Source organism: Microplitis mediator, chromosome 3 (genome assembly GCF_029852145.1).
Source record: "Microplitis mediator isolate UGA2020A chromosome 3, iyMicMedi2.1, whole genome shotgun sequence".
Classification (NCBI taxonomy): Eukaryota; Metazoa; Arthropoda; class Insecta; order Hymenoptera; family Braconidae; genus Microplitis; species Microplitis mediator.
The window spans coordinates 324,937-348,268 of NC_079971.1; the positions used below are offsets into that span (position 1 = coordinate 324,937).

The following is a 23,332-nucleotide window of genomic DNA, read 5'->3' on the forward strand; positions in this document are numbered from 1 at the left end:
TCTATGGGATTTCTCTGGGATTTCTCTGGAATTTCTAGAGAATTTAACTTGCGATCATTCTATTTTTTTTTTAACTCCGAGTGCTGGGTCTATATTTTCTATGGGATTTCTCTGGGATTTCTCTGGAATTTCTAGAGAATTTAACTTGCGATCATTCTATTTTTTTTTTTAACTCCGAGTGCTGGGTCTATATTTTCTATGGGATTTCTCTGGGATTTCTCTGGAATTTCTAGAGAATTTAACTTGCGAAAATTCTTTTTTTTTTTTTTTAAACTCCGAGTGCTGGGTCTATATTTTCTATGGGATTTCTCTGGGATTTCTCTGGAATTTCTAGAGAATTTAACTTGCGATCATTCTATTTTTTTTTTTAACTCCGAGTGCTGAGTCTATATTTTCTATGGGATTTCTCTGGGATTTCTCTGGAATTTCTAGAGAATTTAACTTGCGATAATTCTATTTTTTTTTTCAAACTCCGAGTGCTGGGTCTATATTTTCTATGGGATTTCTCTGGGATTTCTCTGGAATTTCTAGAGAATTTAACTTGCGATCATTCTATTTTTTTTTTCAAACTTCGAGTGCTGGGTCTATATTTTCTATGGGATTTCTCTGGGATTTCTCTGGAATTTCTAGAGAATTTAACTTGCGATAATTCTATTTTTTTTTTCAAACTCCGAGTGCTGGGTCTATATTTTCTATGGGATTTCTCTGGGATTTCTCTGGAATTTCTAGAGAATTTAACTTGCGATCATTCTATTTTTTTTTTTAACTCCGAGTGCTGGGTCTATATTTTCTATGGGATTTCTCTGGGATTTCTCTGGAATTTCTAGAGAATTTAACTTGCGATCATTCTATTTTTTTTTTTAACTCCGAGTGCTGGGTCTATATTTTCTATGGGATTTCTCTGGGATTTCTCTGGAATTTCTAGAGAATTTAACTTGCGAAAATTCTTTTTTTTTTTTTTCAACTCCGAGTGCTGGGTCTATATTTTCTATGGGATTTCTCTGGGATTTCTCTGGAATTTCTAGAGAATTTAACTTGCGATCATTCTATTTTTTTTTTTAACTCCGAGTGCTGAGTCTATATTTTCTATGGGATTTCTCTGGGATTTCTCTGGAATTTCTAGAGAATTTAACTTGCGATAATTCTATTTTTTTTTTCAAACTCCGAGTGCTGGGTCTATATTTTCTATGGGATTTCTCTGGGATTTCTCTGGAATTTCTAGAGAATTTAACTTGCGATCATTCTATTTTTTTTTTCAAACTTCGAGTGCTGGGTCTATATTTTCTATGGGATTTCTCTGGGATTTCTCTGGAATTTCTAGAGAATTTAACTTGCGATAATTCTATTTTTTTTTTCAAACTCCGAGTGCTGGGTCTATATTTTCTATGGGATTTCTCTGGGATTTCTCTGGAATTTCTAGAGAATTTAACTTGCGATCATTCTATTTTTTTTTTTAACTCCGAGTGCTGGGTCTATATTTTCTATGGGATTTCTCTGGGATTTCTCTGGAATTTCTAGAGAATTTAACTTGCGATCATTCTATTTTTTTTTTTTAACTCCGAGTGCTGGGTCTATATTTTCTATGGGATTTCTCTGGGATTTCTCTGGAATTTCTAGAGAATTTAACTTGCGAAAATTCTTTTTTTTTTTTTTTAAACTCCGAGTGCTGGGTCTATATTTTCTCTGGGATTTCTCTGGGATTTCTCTGGAATTTCTAGAGAATTTAACTTGCGATCATTCTATTTTTTTTTTTAACTCCGAGTGCTGAGTCTATATTTTCTATGGGATTTCTCTGGGATTTCTCTGGAATTTCTAGAGAATTTAACTTGCGATCATTCTTTTTTTTTTTTCAAACTCCGAGTGCTGGGTCTATATTTTCTATGGGATTTCTATGGGATTTCTCTGGAATTTCTAGAGAATTTAACTTGCGATCATTCTATTTTTTTTTTTAACTCCGAATGCTGAGTCTATATTTTCTATGGGATTTCTCTGGGATTTCTCTGGAATTTCTAGAGAATTTAACTTGCGATCATTCTATTTTTTTTTTCAAACTTCGAGTGCTGGGTCTATATTTTCTATGGGATTTCTCTGGGATTTCTCTGGAATTTCTAGAGAATTTAACTTGCGAAAATTCTTTTTTTTTTTTTTTAAACTCCGAGTGCTGGGTCTATATTTTCTCTGGGATTTCTCTGGGATTTCTCTGGAATTTCTAGAGAATTTAACTTGCGATCATTCTATTTTTTTTTTTAACTCCGAGTGCTGAGTCTATATTTTCTATGGGATTTCTCTGGGATTTCTCTGGAATTTCTAGAGAATTTAACTTGCGATCATTCTTTTTTTTTTTTCAAACTCCGAGTGCTGGGTCTATATTTTCTATGGGATTTCTATGGGATTTCTCTGGAATTTCTAGAGAATTTAACTTGCGATCATTCTATTTTTTTTTTTAACTCCGAATGCTGAGTCTATATTTTCTATGGGATTTCTCTGGGATTTCTCTGGAATTTCTAGAGAATTTAACTTGCGATCATTCTATTTTTTTTTTTAACTCCGAGTGCTGGGTCTATATTTTCTATGGGATTTCTCTGGGATTTCTCTGGAATTTCTAGAGAATTTAACTTGCGAAAATTCTTTTTTTTTTTTTTTAAACTCCGAGTGCTGGGTCTATATTTTCTCTGGGATTTCTCTGGGATTTCTCTGGAATTTCTAGAGAATTTAACTTGCGATCATTCTATTTTTTTTTTTAACTCCGAGTGCTGAGTCTATATTTTCTATGGGATTTCTCTGGGATTTCTCTGGAATTTCTAGAGAATTTAACTTGCGATCATTCTTTTTTTTTTTTCAAACTCCGAGTGCTGGGTCTATATTTTCTATGGGATTTCTCTGGGATTTCTCTGGAATTTCTAGAGAATTTAACTTGCGAAAATTCTTTTTTTTTTTTTTTAAACTCCGAGTGCTGGGTCTATATTTTCTCTGGGATTTCTCTGGGATTTCTCTGGAATTTCTAGAGAATTTAACTTGCGATCATTCTATTTTTTTTTTTAACTCCGAGTGCTGAGTCTATATTTTCTATGGGATTTCTCTGGGATTTCTCTGGAATTTCTAGAGAATTTAACTTGCGATCATTCTTTTTTTTTTTTCAAACTCCGAGTGCTGGGTCTATATTTTCTATGGGATTTCTCTGGGATTTCTCTGGAATTTCTAGAGAATTTAACTTGCGATCATTCTATTTTTTTTTTTAACTCCGAGTGCTGGGTCTATATTTTCTATGGGATTTCTCTGGGATTTCTCTGGAATTTCTAGAGAATTTAACTTGCGAAAATTCTATTTTTTTTTTCAAACTCCGAGTGCTGGGTCTACACGGAAAAAAAATTCACGGATTTTTTACGATTTAACTATCGTAATTTTCATTATATAGTATTGTAACGCTGGACTATAAGTTTTCAATAATAATTTTTACAATAGACTATCGTAATTTTTATTTTATAATTTATACTACTACCTGAAAGAAAAAATCAGATACTATAGAGTAAATTATACAATTTGCGTCAACATAAATTCTAATACAACTATCGTAAAATGAATGAGTCGGTAATGTAGAATTTCTTTAAATATAAAATAATAATTAGAAGTCAATGGAGTAAAATATATTTTCTTAAGAAAGTAGAACTTATAATTAATAGAAAAGAAAAATTTATCATTTGGAATTTTTTTTTTTTTTTAACAGTTAAATTAAGAAGGAAAATACAATCTCGAAATAAAAATAAAACATGTTGAAGTAGTAATAATAAAATATTTATTTAATATTTTTTCAAATATATTTTTTTGGTGTATATAAAATTTAGTATTAATTATTTTAACTTTATAAGTTATAATATTACATCAGATTCCAAAAGTATTATAATTTTTTCCTTTTGAATAAATAACTCATTTCTTTGTATTCAAAATACGCACATGTAGAAAATTTAAAAAAACCATAGGTGCAATTTTTTCGAATACTTTTTTTCTATAATTTATCATTTGTAAAAAAATCCAAAAATTATTAGGCGTCTGCTAACTTCAGTATCCATAAAGAAACTTTAAATGTCCATAATTTGAGGTTATTGTCGACAAATGAAGAATATCCTGTAATAAAATTAGGAGAATTGAATTTATTAGAAAAAATAAATTTTCATTCATTTAGAATCATTTATCCTATGACCACATAATACTACTAAATTGTTTATAAAAATAAACTTCATGTCCAGATAAATAATTTTAAAACGAACGATATACCCACAGAATATTCAGTTTAATAAAAATTAAATAGTATAAATTATACTTACACTACCAAATTATTATATTCCAGAATCTATGTAGGTTTGTTATGAAGAAAGCACAGTTTTTTTTTTAAATTTCTTATTTACAATTGTCCGAAAAACGTCATGAAAAATAACCTCTATTTCTGCACTGCACTGTGGATAAAGATGAACTGATTTATAAATATATATAGTTGAACCACAAATAATACAGACAAAGTAGATGTCATCATTTGTATATATATATATATATATATATACTCACACAAGCATCACATCATGGTATTGTGACATTTGTCTTTCATACGGAAACGCTTCAGATGGCATATACTATACCATGTCAAAAAATTTACAATTCAACTATCGTAATTTTTGTGACTTGTATTGTAAAAACATAGAGGCAGCACTGTAAATTAAGAGGAAGAATAAAAGAATAAATATTATAATTAAATCTCATTTTTTATTCTTTTACTATTTACGATAGTAACATTGTAATATTTCTTATTGAATTTTATACAACAAGCTCTTAATAAAATTACGATAGTGAATAGTAAAAAATCTTTTACAAACTGTAAATTTTCGTATCATATATTTGAAAGTTACAGATAATAAAAGTATAGTCCAGGATTACGATAGTAATATTGGAATTTTTCGTCGAATTTTTTTTCCGTGTATATTTTCTATGGGATTTCTCTGGGATTTCTCTGGAATTTCTAGAGAATTTAACTTGCGATCATTCTATTTTTTTTTTTAACTCCGAATGCTGAGTCTATATTTTCTATGGGATTTCTCTGGGATTTCTCTGGAATTTCTAGAGAATTTAACTTGCGAAAATTCTATTTTTTTTTTCAAACTCCGAGTGCTGGGTCTATATTTTCTATGGGATTTCTCTGGGATTTCTCTGGAATTTCTAGAGAATTTAACTTGCGATAATTCTATTTTTTTTTAAACTCCGAGTGCTGGGTCTATATTTTCTATGGGATTTCTATGGGATTTCTCTGAAATTTGACTATGGGATTTATATGGGATTTCCAGAGAATTTAACATGCGATTTCTGAGACTCTTTCAATCGAAAGTAACAGATAATACCGGCGGAAAAAAAATATTAGAGTCCTAGATTGAGCAATCTTCATCGAAAAAAAATCTCTCACTAAATATGAGCTCTTAATTCCAATGCTAAGTACTTGCCATTAGATTTCAAAGATTTCCCATTTAAAATACATGTAAATTAAATTACTTTTTTTTTAACTTTTTTATACTCAGCTGCGTTTCATGATATCACGGCGGTTTTGGTCGCAAATTGTAGGGCATTTGGTGTTCTTCAAAAGTGCCCATAGTCACTTAGCTGGAATTCCAGCTGTTTCGTGTGTCCGTCGCGGAACTCATTTCTCCTATGAAATTGACCTTTATTGGCTTGCAGAACATAAACCAATGAAACTACATCAAAAATGTTGATAGAAATTTTATAGGAAATTTTATTCCCTTCGAAAAAAGTCCTACGAGTCAAGTCGCTAAAGTCCGAGTTATAATCATTTTAATAATTTGAAAAATATAATATAAAAAAAAAATTATAATTGATATTTTTATTAATTAATTTTTATTTAAAATATTAATTCGAGTTGCTGGATCGTTTAAAAAAAATACTCGTTTAGAAAATTGAAAACTCTACACGAGTATTTTTTCGAAATTTCAAAATTTTTGTTTTCTTTCAAATTACAAGACGTTTTATTCGAAAACGGTTAATTTCCAGATTCAAAAATTGGAAAAGTGAAAAATAAAAAAATCACTCGTCTAGATTTCGAAAAATTTTATATAAAAATCAAAAAGTAATGAGGTTTGTAAAACCTTTTGAATACAAAATAAGTAATCTTAAAATTTAATTTCAAATTGTACCTCGAGTATTTACTTTTTGATCTTTTTATAAAAATACTCGTCTAGAAAATTGAAAATTCTACACGAGCATTTTTTTTAAATTTGAAAATTTTTTTTTTTTCTAAAGTTATAAGCTTTTTCATTTTTTAAATGGCGGGTGTCGGCTAACTTCACGGTCATAATTTTAAAACAATTTTTCTCGGAAACGAATTAGAATTTTTGAAAATACGAAATTTCTAGCTCTTTGTTAAGGTTTTAAAAAACGCTAAAGACTCTCTATTTTAGGTTTCTAATGTTTGTCCGTAAATTAAATTGAATTGAAAATCGGTTACCGTTACCCCTTAAGCGCGTAAATAAAATGACTGAACGCAGAATTTAATATTAAAAAACTTTGAGAAATTAATTAATGAAAAAAATGATAGATTTATGATAAATGATTAGAGATAAGTGATAGATATCTTCTTCCTAAACATCCACGGCAAATTTATAAAACTGCCCGGGATTATTTGAAATTACGCGCAATTCTTAAGAGCGCTGTGATTGGCCAGAGAAAATTTAAAAAACATACGCCAGTCTCGCAGCGATTCGCAATCTAATCGCGGCCACTTTTTCCTTATTTTAACAAACGCAATAAAGTTTCTATTGAGGTTACAACAAAATCTAATACGTCTTGTTAAATAAATAAAATGCGTTCAATTTTAATAACTGGATGTAACAGAGGATTGGGATTGGGTTTAGTTCAACATCTAACTCAATTACCAAATCCACCGGAAAAAATATTTGCTACTTGTCGTGACATTAATAAAGCTGAGGTAAGTAATAATTTAAACAATAAGCTTACCTTCAATTATTTTATTAATATTTGATTCACTGTCTATTGTTTCATTGAAACAATTTAGACATTTTAAAAAACTCATATTTTTGAACCACACAACTTATTACAATGAGCAATTATTAATTTTAAATAAATTAATTACAGAAATTACGAGAAATCGCTGAAAGATCAAAAAATGTCCACATCATAAAAGCAGGTAATCATAATTATTATCAGTCTTGATAAGACTGATGACTTTTAGAAAAATAATTTACTCGGTAGTTTTATTATAACGTAGTATCGATTGTTAAATTATCACTAGTCTTGTAAATAAATAATTATTTATCAAGGACATGGCTGACTGATCGATAAGGTCTAGGTCTAGGCCTAAAAGTACTTAAAATTTTCAAGTAAATGTTTTTCATTAATTTATTAATTTTTTAGATCTGAAAGATTTGAAAGATTATGAGCGAATTGTAAATGAAGTCAGCTCGCACGTTGGAGATGCTGGTTTGAATGTCCTGTTTAATAATGCTGCTATAATGACACAGTCAACAAAACTTGAAGGAGTCAAAGCTGAGGATTTAACAGAAGTTTATTTTGTCAACACTGTGGTGCCCATAATGTTAACCAAGGTATTAAAAATTAATTAACTAGAGTAAGTTAGAGCTGGAACTGACTGATTTAATTACAGGCATTTCTTCCTCTGCTAAAAAAAGCCGCGGCAGGAAAACAGGGTATGGGAGTAGACCGCGCTGCTGTTATCAACATGACATCTCTGATGGGCAGCATTGCAGATAATGGATCAGGTGGAGCTTATCCGTACAGATGCAGCAAAGCGGCTTTGAATGCCGCCACAAAGTCGATGAGCGTCGATCTGAAAGACGACGGAATCCTGGTGGCTTGCATGCATCCCGGATGGGTAAAAACGGACATGGGCGGTGGTAATGCGCCAATGGATGTTGATTCCAGTGTTCAGAATATGATCCAAACTGTTCTAGGACTTTCCGAGAAAGATAATGGAACTTTTATTAGACACAACGGCACCATTTTACCCTGGTAAGTTTTTTAAAATTAATTTAATAATCGATTATTAATTATATTATTATTCGTTGCAGGTAAAATATCACAAATAAATTATTTTCACACGTAAAATAAAATTAAATAAATATATTTAAAAGAATTTTGTAATTTTTTAATGGCTAAGTGGCAAAAAAATGATCAACAATAAAAGGATTTAAAAAAACTAAATAATTATTTATTGGAGGTACTTAAAATTTAATTTATTTTGGAATATAAATCGACAATATTTAGTTACTTTTTTTTTATACATTAATTTAATTTCTTTTTTTTTTTTAAGTAACATTCTTGCTGTTGTCTGTAGACTAAATGATTTATATTTACACAAAATCCTTATTTATATATAATTATATTAATAAAAAAAAAAAAAAAAGAATCCTGATTGTGCTTTATAATTAATAAGGCTAAAAAATTAATTAATAAATCTTAAATTTAAATTAAATTAAATTTATTATAAAAAACGTTTTATCATAAATGAAAATGATTTAAAATGATATCGTGAAAGTTGTTGTGGTAATTATTAATTAATTATTTACTTATTTAATTATCGTTAGTTTGTTGTATCATTTTCTATATGATTAAATCTTTATCCTGCCACTATTCAACTAATCATTCAGTCTTGAGTACTTTTGGAGCCGGTTCACTGTTTTGGGAGTTTGAATCTTCTGAAAACCCTAGATGAGTTGAAAAATCTGTCATACCTTGCGAATCACTTACAGTCGAAAAGCCTATTTAATTTTAATAAAATAATAAAAATAAATAATAAAATAAATCCTAACTACTAAAGTTAATGGTCTAGTTCATAATCTTTTACTTAAATAAAGATCCCGTATAAAAAAGTTGCGGTATTCCGCAGGTGATCCGCTGATTATCATGTGGAAGTCATATTTTGACACAAATATGAATTCCTAATGAATACACAAAGATAGTATAGAAATATAGTTCAAGTGATAGATTGTATGAAAAATTCTATTGCAAAAAATTTTTTTTTTTCTTGCGGGGAAATTGGGAGTTTTTTTTTAGCGGAGTGATCTCGGAGTGAAGTGGATTTTATTTCACTCCCAATTCACTCCTGTCCGGAGTTTTAACATTTCAATGAATTTATTTTAAACTGTTAAACACTTCGCGAATTTTTTTTAGTGTATTGACCTAAAAGAGCTTTAATTAATAAATTTTTCAAATTCATTTTAGTTTAGAGAAAAATAATTGTTTCTGTAGAAAATTATTTTACAGGTGGTTCATTATGCCCCAGATATTGCAAATCAGCTTAAAATATCAGAGATAACATAATTTGACCGAAAATGAAAGAAAAAAAAAATTTACTAAATTTTTGAAGGGGGCCTTCATGCCCCAGGTTCCCCGATTACTTCGTTACTGCTAATTTAAAAAAAAATATCTCTCATTTTACGTGTCGACTTATAATATAATCATTACAATCTATTCCTAACTTTCTTTCCATATTATCATTTGATACTCATCCGGAAATCATCTGAAATTCATATTTGTGTCAAAATATGACTTCCACATGATATTCAGCTGATCACCTGCGAATTACCGGTGGAATCCCGCAACTTTTTTACACGGGTAGATTACTATTTAAACCATTAACTTAATAAATAATAATAATAATTATAACAATAAAAAAGATATATTACATGTGTTTGAATCTTCAGTAAGCCCAAAATTTGAATTATTTGATGAATCGATTCCACTTTTTCTTGGTATTCCATTTTCTTTGTCGGCTAACGATTTAGCTTTTTTTTTCTAAATAAAAATTAATTGTTTATTTATTTATTCACTTGTAAATTAAATAATAATAAATAAAATAACTCACCAGCTCGAGTGTTGATATTGGAACCCATTTATAAATTTTCATTGTTGTCTCTCCTATCGTAACCCATTTTTTTTCCCTAAACAACAAATAAGATAAAACAAAAATAAAATAAATAAATGAAAGAGAGGGATAATTGGTTAGTTATTAAATAAATAAATAAATTACCAGTGGCGAACTTTATCAACAACTTGCATAACTCTTTTTATGTCATCTTTGGCACGACTTCGTGTTTCCGCTCGCACGGATCGCGACATCATGATACACTTTGTTTATTTATTTACTACTATTGTTGGTAGTACGTCACTATTTATAGACAATTAACTATAATAAATAATTAATTTAAATAATAATTATCAAAATGACGCATTGATAGGTTAGTTGTAGTTCACAAACTCTATCCGAAGGATCAGTGACAGGAGGGCGCTTTTTTTTTTCATTTGAATTTATGCGCGTGCGTCAAATTTGCGCGCCAATATTTGAATACACAAGATATTAATTTTAAATATAAAATAACAGTTTTTTAAAATTATTTGCTAATTAAATACATCGATAATCGATTGAAGGCCAGTTCGTTTCTTTTTTATTTTCCAAAATAAATTTAAATTAATTACAAGTAAAAAAAATTAATAATGATTAATAAAAATAAAATTAATGTTAAAAAAATTTTGAAATCGAACTAGTAAATATTTAAGTTACCGAAACCGGAAGTATATTCTAATGAATTATAAAATAAAAATTAATTTTATATTTATAAAAAAAAAATGTAATAAATTTATGAAAATTTGAAAGTCAATTAAATTAGTGATAAAATTAACTCCGGATTTGGCGATACACGATAAATGTTTAAATGAAAAAAAATATTAATAGCCTAGTAACATGGGGAATACCAATGGAAAACTTTTTATCCGCCTTCACCGGTCAAGGCTTCACTATATGTATATCTTAAATAAAAAAAAGGATAAAAAAAAAATAACAACAACATGTGGATTACGTACATACTGAGGGATCTGATGGCTGAAACGTCAGAAGACGTTTCTAATGTTAATGAACATCATCCCAAGAGCAAGACACGACACGAGAACCAGAGAGCAGAGACCAGAGTCCTGGTAAATGTCTCTTGTAGCTACCTATGTAATCTTACTTTTGGAATAAACCGTTTGCCATTTACGGATTTTACAAGCGTTTCTACTACCATGTTCCCGAGAGAATATTTATCTTCCATAGATCGCAATAAGCTTTCCTCACTCTCGTTTTACAAATACAGGACACCTAACTCTCTTTACTTTTTATAAATTTATTATTTATATTATATAATTATTGTTTTTTTATTATGATAATTAACCGATTTCGAAAATAAATATATTTATTTTATTATTCAAGCCCCAACAATAACTTAAACTTCTCTTCCCACTAGCCTTTACAGTCTATTTTTATGTCTAGTTATATTTAAATCGGGTACTCCAAGTGTGACAGTCAAGACAGTTTAGTAAATGTATGCTGACTAGAATATTTGTTGGTACGTTTTTTTAATTTTTTTATTTATTTTTAAGATTAATTATTAAATTTTTCATTTTTATTTTTTAATTATCATAGAAAATGGAAACAGAGTCAGGAATATGTGAAGTTTGTAAATCAGAAGCTAAACATCGTTGTACGGGTTGCAAAATAAAATTTTACTGTGGTGCAGCTCATCAACGTGACGATTGGCCGCAACACAAACTCACCTGTCGTCCCTGGGAAATAAACGAGTCTCCAGAACTGGGCAAACATTTGATAGCAACCCGGGATTTGAACCCCGGAGATTTAGTGATAGCGGAGACTCCGTTGGTCTGGGGACCAGCAAGACACATTGAGCGTGTTTGCGTCGGCTGCGGGGATCCAAATGTCCGGGTCAGATGTCCAGGATGCTCATGGTACGCGTGCAAAGTATCATGTGACGGACTCGTTGACGATAACCGGCACGCGGTCGAGTGCAAAGTACTCGAGGGTCTGCGTCTTATTCCGTCGTACGATTTCCTTATGGTCTTGAGGATGATTCTGATTTACAAGAGAAGTCCAGGGCGCTGGCAAACTCTCGATAGTCTGGAAAGTCATCAAGCAGATCGTGGGCGAGATACTGAAGCTTACGAGGAAACGGAGACGATGATTGAGCAATTGGAACCGATTATTGAAGCTCTGGCTGTTGATAAAGAGGTTGTACGTAAAATTTGTGGACTTATTGATGTCAATGCATTGGAGACAAATCCTCCAGAAGGTTCCGTTGCTATTTATCAGTACGCTTGTCTACTTGAACACTCGTGTCTCGCTAATACGCGTCATAATTTTACTGTCGATTATAAAGGACGCCCGAGAATTATCGTCACCGCTGCTACATTGATTAAAAAGTAATATATTTATTTTTAATTTTCACTGTCTATAATTTTTTCTGAGTTTTAAAAGTGGACAGCTTTGTCGAGCATTAAATTACCTATAAAAAAGTATCACAAGCCAAGTCCATATGTACGAAAGTTTAAAAGTTATCCAACTTTTAAGTCAATTTTTTATTAAAATTCACTTAAAATCACTTGTAGTATCTTAAGTATACTATTTACATAAAAAAGTTTAAAGACAATTTTGAAGAAAATTTAACGACCGACAAAAAAAGTCTCCAGCAATAAATTGATAAAATCAAAATTTAAAAAGTTATGAGTATTTTTAAATTTATCCAATTCTGAAAATTTATAAATAACGTTTTTTTTTTAAACTCGATAGTTTTCACCTTCTATAACTTGATAAATATCACTACTACGATAATTTTGCAAGATAACTTTTCTGTAGATCTTTCAATTCTCTACAAAAAATATTTTATAACTTTTTTCTGTAAAATCAATAGTTTAGTCGCTACTGCTGATTAAAAAAAAATGTAACTTTATTTTTCTGATAAACTAAAATTTATTCAGAGGCCAACATATAAGTACAACATACACTCACGTGTTATGGTCAACCAGAGCCCGGCGTGAGCATTTATTAGCAACAAAATACTTTGCATGTCACTGCGAGCGGTGTAAAGATCCAACGGAGTTAAAAAGTCACATGAGTACTCTTAAGTGCACATGCGGATCTGGTCTTGTGTTACCCAAAGATCCTCTTGACTTAGATACCGAGTGGTCTTGCAACTCATGTCCAGGTACATAAATTAAATTAAATAATCAGCTGACTTAATAAATAAATAATTTTCTTAATTAGGAACTTTAACATCAGCAGAAGTGTTGCAATTAACAGATCGTCTGGGCGAAGAAGTCGAAAACGCAATGACTACCGCCAAAGAATCAGTACTAAGTGATTTATTATCCAGGTAATTAATTAATTAAGTAAAATTAAATAATATATATAGGGGAAGGGGGGGCAAAACGGGATACTTAACGAAAAATTTAGTTTTTAGGGACATAAATATCGTAAATTGGCTTCATTTTGATTCTATTTGAAATAAATATAACGAATTTTAGACTGCCATAAGAAAAAAAATTTTTATTTTCTGCGGGCAAAATGGGATACCCCAAAAAAAAGTATTTTTTTTTTTTTTCAAGTGACTAAAATTGATGTAATAATGTCTGTCTAAATTGATGTAAGTAATAAAATTTACTCTCAACATATTTTTAAACAAGTTTTTCCTTGTTATTTCTTTTCAAAATTTGAAATTGGCGCCAATATTATACTTTTCGCAAAAAATATAAAAATGTTTTTTTTTAGCTTTTAATAGTGTAAAATGATACTAGATGTCATTTTTGACCATTTTCGAAAGTTTTTCGAGGAAAAAAAATTTTGACGAAATTTTGAGGGTATCCCATTTTGCCGGCCTATCCCGTTTTGCCCCCTTCCCCTATTAGTAAAATACATTTTTTTTTGTTAAAATAAAGATTGCAAGTACTTTTACATCCTGGTCATCAGCATTGCATTGCAGTCGCACACTCGCTTATCCAACTGCAGTCTCCCGATAATCCGCAAAAACGTGAATTATGTGTACGCATCCTAGAGACAACATCAATACTAGATCCTTATGGTACTCGACTTTGTTTATATACGGCGGTGGCATTACGAGAGTTAGCTGGATGCCCTGGGGAAGATCGTCAGCTTAATTTGGAACGTGCTATTGAGTTACTTAAACATGAGCCAGCTCAAAGTCCCGGTGAAAAATTTAGAAAACTCATAGAGACTGAATTATAATTTATTATTTATAATTAATAAATAAATAATAAAAATTAATTGGCAATTTATTTCATATGATTAATTAAGCGGCATAAGGACTTCGGGGTATTTTTACAGTGATGCTGTCAGGAATATCTTTTGAGGACTCTTTGCTCGTAGACTTAATACACAAGGAATTTATCCAAGTGACTAGTGACAGTGCTTCGTTTAGAAATGCATAAAGAAATGGATGTACCGCGGCATTTATTAGTGACAGTAATGTCAAAATTACTTGCAAGTGCCACCAGAATTTATGGCTCACTTTGATGTATAATTTAGTTACCAGAAATGACCACTGAGGCATCCGGCACAAAACAAACACGCCGATTAAAATTAAAATTACACGTACGGTTCGACGCTTGCGGATTACATGCATTGGGATTTTTTTATTCTTCACTGGTTTTGGTGCACTTGTCGTGATACTTGTCGATGCTAAAAAATAAATTATAATATTTTTATTAATTTACAAATTTATTATTATTTTTTTTAAATTTTACCTGTGGAAATTTCTTGGCTGATAGAACCTCCAGTTGATTGATTACCGGGAAATTTTTTTTTGTAGATACTACGAGCCAGCAGAATGTAAACGAGTATGAATACGGTAGCGAGTGGTAGAAAAATTACAGTAAACAGAGCTGTGTAAATAGTCGCGGCTGAATTACGATCATTGACAATGCACAGTGCAGCACTATTTTCGAAATAATAATAAAATTATATATTTTAGACAATAGATGTTGTTGTAGTGAAAGATAAATAAAAAAAATATGTAAATAAATAGTTAACGTACGTGTAGGCAGTTGAATTTGTTATTATGGTAACTGTTTCCGAGGTATAGATGTTTAAAACTGGGTAAGAAGAGCCCAGGGCAATACTCCATGTGATAATTATTATCATTATAAGAATTCCCAAAGAATTTGAGGATTTTGCTGGAGGCAGGCGAGGCTGGATCGCCGCGAAACGATCTATTGCGACGAACGCGAGGTTTAGAGACGCGACGATCATCGCAACTGTTTGGAGATACGGAATTAGGGTACAGGCAGCGGATGACAGGTTCCAGATAAAGGTTTTGCTGGATAGGTTGGACAGGGTGTTGGTACCTGATGCCAAGAGCATCAGCAGATCGGCCGCGGCCAACGAAATTAAGGATGACCGATAAAATGGCTTGAGATTTGAATTTTTATTATTTTTTATTGGCAGTAAAATTCGTAATATAACTGCGAGATTGGCTACTAAGCCCACAATCACCACTGGCCATATTATCACTTGCAGAATCTGACGAAATTCGTCAGCCAACACGATAAAATCATCCTCGAACGCGACGTTCATTTTCTTTTTTTTTTAAATGATTTAAATCACTGATAAAAATGATTTAAAACGCGGACAAAGTTGTTGGTTTCTCGTTCAGTTTAAAACTCAGCCGGATTTGTAACGTAAACGAGACAGAAATAGATACGTTCAGACGTGGAATTTGTATGCGTACAATTTATGCTGTACGGTAACTAGCAAACTTGTGTTACTGTGTGTTAGAGTAAAGAGTTTTTGATTAATATATAAATGGATTTGTGTGTAGAGGCAATCATGGAGAGTGGATAAGTGTGATTTTATAACGACATATGGGAAATTTTTTTTATTTCATTTTTACGCTTCGATGAGTTTTCTTTCAAGTGGATAATAAATTCATATTAAAATTACTATTATTATTATTTGATAAATTTTTTTTTTTCATCCCTGCAATACAATAATTGTTATTAAAATATAAAAATAAAAAAATAGTTTATATTTTGATAAAAAAATTTATTAACTTATAATTTATTTTGTCACAATCAATTTAATTAAATATTTAATCTATAAATGAGTTAATCAATCGATTGATTAATTATCATTTAATTATATATGTAACGATCAACGAAGTAAAAAAATACATTACACATTAGCAATTTTAAGAAAAAATCCATTCACACTTTGATATATACATGCATACGTTTGTTTCTTTTTCTTTTTTTTTTTTCAGTTTGTTAAATATTTACAAGGTTTGTTTGTTTTTACGAACTATGAGCTTTAAAAAATAAAAATAAATTTTATAGCTGGCATCTCCGGGTGTGAACGTCGATGAGAGGATACGAGAGAGACTGGCCGTGAATTTGAGCAGTTATCTGGACTAAGTAAGCTTTCGCGGGCTGTAGTCGTTTTATGGTGAAAAGAAGCGCGCGGTTGTCCGGCGGATTCGTCTTGTCCTCGCACTGCTCGAGTGTATACTCGGACCTGCGTCGACGATGGAGACCGCACTGGTCGGGAATGCTCAAGATCCCCGTGACAGAAGAGGCGCCTCTTAATTCCCGTACCAGGACGCAGTACTTAGCGGCTCCTGCTGACTCAACCCCGACTGTTACTTCGTGACATTTACGTAGGGATCGATACTCCCGAGGTGCGCTTTTTGTTGGAACCTGCTTCAACAAATTCTATTCTATTAATCACTTATTTTTATAAAAAAATGTAGATATAGATATATGGAATTTAAAATTACTTCTGGATATAAAACAGATCCTTCTTGTGTCGCTAAAACTTTAACTGACGATACTTTTATTAACTCCTGAGGTGTTGCGTAAATTCCAAGAATATAACGACTGCCTGGTTCTAATGACGGCGCTTTTAAAGATGCGTGACCTACTACTTCTTTTTTCTAAATTTTAACAAAAAAATAAAACTCGGATATTTTTTCTAGTAAAAAAAATGTATATAAGAAATTAATAAATACCCTTATAAATCCAGACGGGCCGCGAAGTTTAGCTCTCACGATTCCGCCGCCACATGGCAAAATATAAAATTCCGTGGTGCCGTTGTGCGGCGGCTGATATTGGAAATTCATAAATCCATCATATTTACGTAAATTCGCGGTAACATAACGACCAGTCCGTAACACTTGGGCGGGCGTACGACGGAATTTAAACGATTCGGTGGATATTCGTGTCGATACATTGTTTCTCGTGCTCACCTGCAACAAAAAATTCATTACTACAAATAAATAAAAATAAAGACTAAAAATTTCATATCATAAATTATATTTTAAAAAATTATATAATAAACGAGTATTCTAAAAATTTATTTAAAGAATATAAATACAAACCACATAAAGAGTAAAGTCATACGTTGTATTGTATTTAAGACCATGCAAAGTGAGTTTTGTTTGATTGAAACAGTGAAGACCCTCTGGATTGCCGCGATGTTGATGCTCTCGTGATGATCCAGAGCTTTTAATCGGCCGCGAATGAGTTTCCAGGACGTTTTGAGCGGCACAAAGTGTCGGAGGATGGACTACCGGCCCGGAGGTTACCGCGAGACAGTAATTAGACATGTGTGGATCTACATGACTTTAAATAATTAAATTTAAGTGATTAATTACATAATTAATTAGTTTTTTTAGTAAATAAAATAATAAAAAACCTTTTGCTCCAGGAAACAGTGAGTCTCCGTCTATTTCTTCTCGGCTGAAATCTCAATGCGCGATGCCGCTTGCCGCGAGTACTCTCATAGGATACCGGGAGATGATCCAACGCACTGGAGGTTGCGTAGAGCAAGACCGTCTTCGGTGATCTATCGGGAATGTTAGTACGCGTAGTTATGTCTGTAGTTTTTATCTCGAGTCTATAAAGTCCCGCACGTACTCGCGGAATCGTAAAGTTTTGCGCTTCGTCGCCTTGGTAGCTGAATAACGGTGATCCGGGAATAAGTGCATTTACGGGCCATCGTGTCAATGCTGCTGCTGTTTTTTTTTTGTCAACATAAAATCCGTTTTATTTACTTTATTGTCATTATTAATAATTATTTAAAAATCATAACATTTTAATTTAAAAAAAATAAATATTTAAAATAATTATTACGTCAGTTTTTATTAAAAAAAAAAAAAACATAAATGATAAGTTCCATGAAGAAAATAATTTATCATTTATTTACATAAATAAACATGCCACACATATTAATAAAAAAAGAACTCATATGATGCCAAATAAAAATTTAATATCGTAATGAGTTTAATAGATAATTTATCTGACGCATTAAAAGTAACGATAATTGTAATGAGTAAAATGAAAATAAAACTCACATTCAGCTTCACCTTGTCGATTATCCGGCGGTGCCTCGAGGCAGTTGACAGTCCACTGAATGGCTCCAGTACAGGGTGTTACAATGAGCGTCAAAGGATGCCCGTCTCTGTGACTTAGATAATAAAACCTGCAAGTACATCATCTGGATCCAGTACCGACATTATTTCATAAAATTAACAGCATTCAATAATACGCTTATTAACTTTCATAAATACTATAATTAAATATTTAAATTCAAATAAATATGTATGTATGTAAATAAACAATAATAATAATAATAATAAAGGACATTGTGATTAAGTGTAACCTACCATCAGCGAAACTAAAATACGGCTCGTGGCCTAGTTTAATAAACTGATGAAAGAGCTTCTGGAGTATGGGTGGTCCTGAGTCACGAGACCTGCTATGGGTTTATATGTTTCAGCTTTATATTTTACAAATAGCCAACAATATACACACACGATATATACTAAAGATTTTTATTTTTTTTTTTATCTTTATTTTTTCCAAGTCCTTCAATTTAATTTTTTAACTTAAAAAATTATTTTTAAGTTACAATTGTACGTACAAAGATAGGGCGGAAGAAACTCCGGCAATGAGCCAGGCAACGCGACATTTTCATTTATAAAATAAAGAATAAAAAAATATATTTATTTTTTAGCTGGTGCTTGAGGACTGAGGACGTTGCTCGATGCACGTGTGTCGTCCATTGTAAAATTAGCGTTGCACAGAAAGTTAACTGTATATACATATATATATGGTTAAATATATATATATGTAAAGAGAAGAGACGAGAAGAGACACAATGCCGGCGTCGCGGCGTCTGGGGTCGTGGTGTTCGCGACCCCCATGTGCTAAATCCAGCACCGCGCAACGTCTATAGACGAGACGAGTGAAACACGCGCCGTGAATTCTGTCATACCAGCCACGCGGTTACTTACATTAGCTAAATTGTTAAGTCAGTAATACACTTATTATCCTATTTACTAAATTATTATACATTTTATATCAACATCTATATCTATATCTATATATATCGTTATGTGCTTAGTATTATTAAAGCTATTACGGTTTATTACTCATTTAATTATTGAGATAAAAGGGGTAATGGGTAAATAGTTTTAACGAGTAATCGATAGCAATTACTTATAGATACGTTTATTAATATTAATATAATTTTATTACTTACTAATGTGTTTTTTTTCTTTTGTAAAAAAAAATTTTAGAAACGTACTAATTTTGAAAAAATGATAAATTACGAGTTGGTAAATAAAAAAAATAAATTTATGTGTACTAATGTAAAAACTTACTTGGATACATTTCCAGGTTGAATAATTGCCGGTATTTGATGTTCAGGATACAACATATCCGTTTTGTTGATGCTCTCACGTCCACGATTATTGTTATTATTACTTTGATTAAATGTTTGTCGAATTTGCAAGGCATCTTCACCCCTAGCACTGAGATTCTTACGTTGTGTTAAAATGATGGTAACAATAATCAAGCGAATATTGAGGAACATTATTACTGAGTAATAAATAAAATAAATAAAGTATATAAATGACACGTAATTAATGTACTTTAGTTGAGTTTGTATAATAAAAAGTGCAAGTTTAAGTAGTTTAAGTATGATGTGTGTCGTATAAAGGATTTGAAGAGACTGAGGACGTAGTCGGTTTGATCAAGGCGAAAGTAGTAGTCGACAAACCCCTTCTTGATACTCGACTACAAAGTACTCGATCAACTACACACGATCACGTTTTAACGTTAATACTAAACTCTATCCCCCGGTATACGTGCGCGCGCTAACATGTATGTTTTTACATGTATGTAATGTATGTATCATACCTTAAACAACACTTGTATGTATATTTATATTGACAAGCCCAGTTTGTTAAATTAACGTGGATGTAAAGTGAATACACCAAGACCCGTACCGGCTTACATATGAATTTAAGTTTTAGTTTTAGTCTGAATCTGAGTTTTAGTTTTAGTTTGAGACTTAGCTATGTTGTTGTGTTAGCGTTAACGTTAACGTTGCTTCTCTCAAGTTAACTTAACTTGTGAGTAGTCCGGCTCTGACTGCTGTTGCTACTAACTCCTCCCTGCTATACTGATACCCGAAGCCACACATAACACGCACGCCACTAGCATAGGCTTCGAGTGTGTACCGATTAAGAGTAAAAGGCTCTTTGTATTTTATTTTTTTTTACAATTATTTTTTTTCTTACACGTCAAACAGTTTTGTCGAGCGAGTAAAATAACAATAATTATTTTTATTTTATTATTTAAATTGGCTGGTTATTATTTTGGGTCTTTAAGATAATTATATTTAGTATGCTAACTTGGACAAAATGTTATTATTTATTTTTCGGCTTTTCAAACGTTACTTTATCGCTATTTTTTACATCAAAAATTTTCATTTTTTATTTTTTATCAGAAAAAAAATTATTAAGACAACAAAGAAAAGTAAAAAAAAAGTACGCGCACGCGTCGGGTATTTTTTAGTTTGCCGTAATCACTCAGCGTCACGCAAAGCCAGGTCCTGTGAGATCGACCACTTTTTGACTTTTCCCAGCAATACATTTTGGCTATCTAGCCATCAAAAGTTGCCGTCATATTACGTATGGTAAACAAATTAGATCCCACATGCCCACCTCCGATCTTCGATACTTCGAGAAGTTTACAATATATATATTATTATTATTATTATTATTATTATTATCTCACTCTCTCGGTGGGCAATTTAAAATTATAAAAAACGTGGGAAGCCACAAAGACCACGGACAAGCATCAAGCATAAGCGTACCCAAGAAATTCTCATTTATGCTTTATCATAAATTTATATTCATGACTTCAGAGGGGCACTTTTTACGAGCCAAAGGCCTATACGTCTCCATCTTTAAATCCCTGCTCTCTCTCTTGCTCGCTCTCCTCTTCATTCTCATCCTCAACTTCATTTCTCTCCCTTGCTCCCCCTACCCCAAACTCTCGTCTCCTTAAACTCTTTGTTTTCATCTCTATCTGTCTTGACTTCCACCAAACCGATCCTCTATATCACAAAAATGCCCGAACAACCGGCCGTTACTCCTTAAGTAGTTACGGCACTCGCCAGTCAGACACGCTTACAGCAAATAGTTCTTTTTTTATCTCCATTTTTTTTATTGCCCACTAACTACATCCTTATGTAATTAATTTATCCGATGATTAATCAATGTATGGAATTGATGTAAATCGGTAGTTAATTTTTTTTTTAAATTACAGGCTTCAGGTGACACGAATAAATCAAATTTATATTTTTATTTTGCAACTTCATAACGTTTTTTTTTTAATTAAAAAATGAAGGAAGTGATTTGAATGCTAAAATATTTGTTAAAAAAAAAAAAATAATCGAGGTCATAAGTGGTCGGGTCGTATATCAATACATAAACTTAGAGGTCTTTACGCCCTGTCTACGCCCTTGTAACTCCCACAAACTTGGATAAATAATTTTAAAAAAAGGGACTAACACTCAAATAAGAAAGTAATAGAATCGCCAGAGTGTTGGTAGGCAGGAGAAGGGGGTGGGGGGGGAAAGATGTAAATTATTGAAAAATATACTGGTAACAACTTCCTTTAATCTTGTTCAATAAATTATAATATTTATAGTTACGAGTTACTATGTTTCACTTTGGTATTCCGCTGACCGTGAAAAGAGAGTTACGAGTTTGGCGAAGCCAACGGAGGACGGTAACGAGTAAAAGAACGTTTTCTGTAAGTAACTGTGGGAATGTGTTTGGTGTGTGCGTGTGTGAATCTGAGATTGTGTATGGGTTATTTCGTATACTTTAGACGAATGTTCACAAATAGTTTGGTAGTAGCGAGTCACATTGTGAGTCATATACAGTATTAGTATGTCGTCTGAGCACGTACAACAAGTCTTTATGTCAAATTTTAATAATAATATTAAGCGCTATGTGTATAGTAATTATGACGGTTCAAAAATATTTACTGAGAATTAGGGATAAATTTAGAATTTTTTTTTTAACTCATTTATTTTTCATTTTCTTTGTTGATAAATTTTAATAAAACAATAACGTGATTTTTTAAAATGTAGAATAAATTCTAGTTCTAAATAAAAAAATAAAATGACAATGAAATATCATGTAACGAAAATTGATTCCGAAGACCCTCTTCCAGTCAATGAACATTTCGATACTTAATCCAAAGCAAAGCGCAACTTTTCTGACACCTTGCAAGTGTTAGTTTGTACTCGATTCCCTAAAACCGTGTTTTGCTTCCAGTTGAGCAGACAAATAGCCGTAAAAAATTTCAAACTTGCCGAAAAACCGTAGCCAAAATAATAAAAATTAAATATATACATATATATTTATCCTGGTGATTTTTCTGACGTCCTCGTACCTCGATCCTCATCGTCGTTGTTTCGAGCGATGTATTACTTATTTATTAGGGCCGTACCGGGTGGTCCCGCGACATGACGGAATCGATTACAAGGAGAATTCGCGGAACCGGGTTCTCTCCAAGCCCTTTTGCGAATTATGTTTCCATCGCTATATTCTCCGTCCAATGAGTTTAAGAATCAATGACTCAGTGAATGAGTAACAAAGATACTAAACATACACACATATATATTTATATACATATATTTTTTTTTTAAGTCTCTCTCTGTTACTCTGGTCAAGTTGATCTGGGGCTTATTATGTAATCAGAATAACAATAATTGCTTGAAACGAGTGCTCATCAATCGATGAAAGACAGGAGCCTCAGGCAAAAGACCAACTCGCACCCTCTACCTATATGCGGATATTCCTTTAGCTTCTTCTCCTCCTTCTTCTTCTTCTTCTTCTTTTAGTTCTTTTTCCTCCTCTATCATATCGATTGTGTATATATTAAATATAAATGTGTGTGTATAGATTGTAGATGTTGATCAAAACTATTTGAAAAGGCTCGATCCAACATCATCGACAAGGTAATTGCCGGCGCTCCGAAAATTTCGCCACGATCCTCGTTATATACATATGTGAAACGATAATTCTGTTATCGCTCTTAATGATAGGTTTCCTGACGATCTTGATGCTACTTCCAATCTTACAGTATATATATACATATATAC

At 31.7% G+C, this 23,332-nt stretch overlaps 5 protein-coding genes and 1 long non-coding RNA gene across 10 annotated transcripts; 2 read left to right on the forward strand and 4 right to left on the reverse strand.

Annotated features, from left to right (window-relative positions):
* Positions 1-3,803: 3,803 nt before the first annotated feature.
* On the reverse strand, positions 3,804-7,191 carry LOC130665296 (uncharacterized). Of its 2 annotated transcripts, none has more exons than XR_008989530.1 (3): positions 7,009-7,191; positions 4,323-4,451; positions 3,804-4,122 (listed from the first exon to the last, which is right to left on the reverse strand). It is a non-coding gene; the product is annotated as an uncharacterized LOC130665296 (long non-coding RNA). The 2 variants fall into 2 exon arrangements; XR_008989529.1 differs by lacking the exon at positions 7,009-7,191 and adding an exon at positions 4,561-4,579.
* Positions 6,755-8,238, forward strand: LOC130665294 (C-factor-like). Of its 2 annotated transcripts, XM_057465619.1 has the most exons (5): positions 6,756-6,979; positions 7,147-7,198; positions 7,426-7,616; positions 7,676-8,040; positions 8,100-8,238. In XM_057465619.1, exons 1-5 carry the CDS (start codon positions 6,854-6,856, stop codon positions 8,101-8,103), a joined length of 738 nt encoding a protein of 245 aa, XP_057321602.1. In that variant the 5' UTR covers positions 6,756-6,853; the 3' UTR covers positions 8,104-8,238. The 2 variants fall into 2 exon arrangements, with proteins under 2 accessions (XP_057321603.1, XP_057321602.1); XM_057465620.1 differs by lacking the exon at positions 8,100-8,238 and having other exon boundaries at positions 6,755-6,979; positions 7,676-8,044.
* A 142-nt stretch (positions 8,239-8,380) lies between these two features.
* On the reverse strand, positions 8,381-10,309 carry LOC130665295 (B-cell CLL/lymphoma 7 protein family member A). Its single transcript, XM_057465622.1, has 4 exons — positions 10,061-10,309; positions 9,896-9,971; positions 9,717-9,825; positions 8,381-8,789 (listed from the first exon to the last, which is right to left on the reverse strand). Exons 1-4 carry the CDS (start codon positions 10,150-10,152, stop codon positions 8,671-8,673), a joined length of 396 nt encoding a protein of 131 aa, XP_057321605.1. The 5' UTR covers positions 10,153-10,309; the 3' UTR covers positions 8,381-8,670.
* A 948-nt stretch (positions 10,310-11,257) lies between these two features.
* LOC130664395 (SET domain-containing protein SmydA-8-like) lies at positions 11,258-14,137 on the forward strand. Its single transcript, XM_057464223.1, has 5 exons — positions 11,258-11,411; positions 11,489-12,279; positions 12,835-13,061; positions 13,121-13,229; positions 13,792-14,137. The coding sequence occupies exons 2-5, from the start codon at positions 11,492-11,494 to the stop codon at positions 14,096-14,098; spliced, it is 1,431 nt and encodes a 476-aa protein (XP_057320206.1). The 5' UTR covers positions 11,258-11,411; positions 11,489-11,491; the 3' UTR covers positions 14,099-14,137.
* Positions 14,114-15,616, reverse strand: LOC130664396 (orexin/Hypocretin receptor type 1). The gene is made up of 3 exons (XM_057464224.1): positions 14,907-15,616; positions 14,617-14,807; positions 14,114-14,551 (listed from the first exon to the last, which is right to left on the reverse strand). Exons 1-3 carry the CDS (start codon positions 15,443-15,445, stop codon positions 14,163-14,165), a joined length of 1,119 nt encoding a protein of 372 aa, XP_057320207.1. The 5' UTR covers positions 15,446-15,616; the 3' UTR covers positions 14,114-14,162.
* Positions 15,617-16,109: 493 nt separating this feature from the next.
* LOC130664397 (protein NDNF) lies at positions 16,110-20,324 on the reverse strand. 3 transcript variants are annotated; one of them, XM_057464225.1, is made up of 7 exons: positions 19,530-20,324; positions 18,219-18,346; positions 17,561-17,879; positions 17,244-17,487; positions 16,875-17,111; positions 16,644-16,799; positions 16,110-16,578 (listed from the first exon to the last, which is right to left on the reverse strand). In XM_057464225.1, the coding sequence occupies exons 1-7, from the start codon at positions 19,739-19,741 to the stop codon at positions 16,198-16,200; spliced, it is 1,677 nt and encodes a 558-aa protein (XP_057320208.1). In that variant the 5' UTR covers positions 19,742-20,324; the 3' UTR covers positions 16,110-16,197. The 3 variants fall into 3 exon arrangements, with proteins under 3 accessions (XP_057320208.1, XP_057320209.1, XP_057320210.1); XM_057464226.1 differs by having other exon boundaries at positions 16,110-16,566; positions 19,530-20,322; XM_057464227.1 differs by having other exon boundaries at positions 16,110-16,563; positions 19,530-20,318.
* Between the last annotated feature and the right edge of the window lie 3,008 nt (positions 20,325-23,332).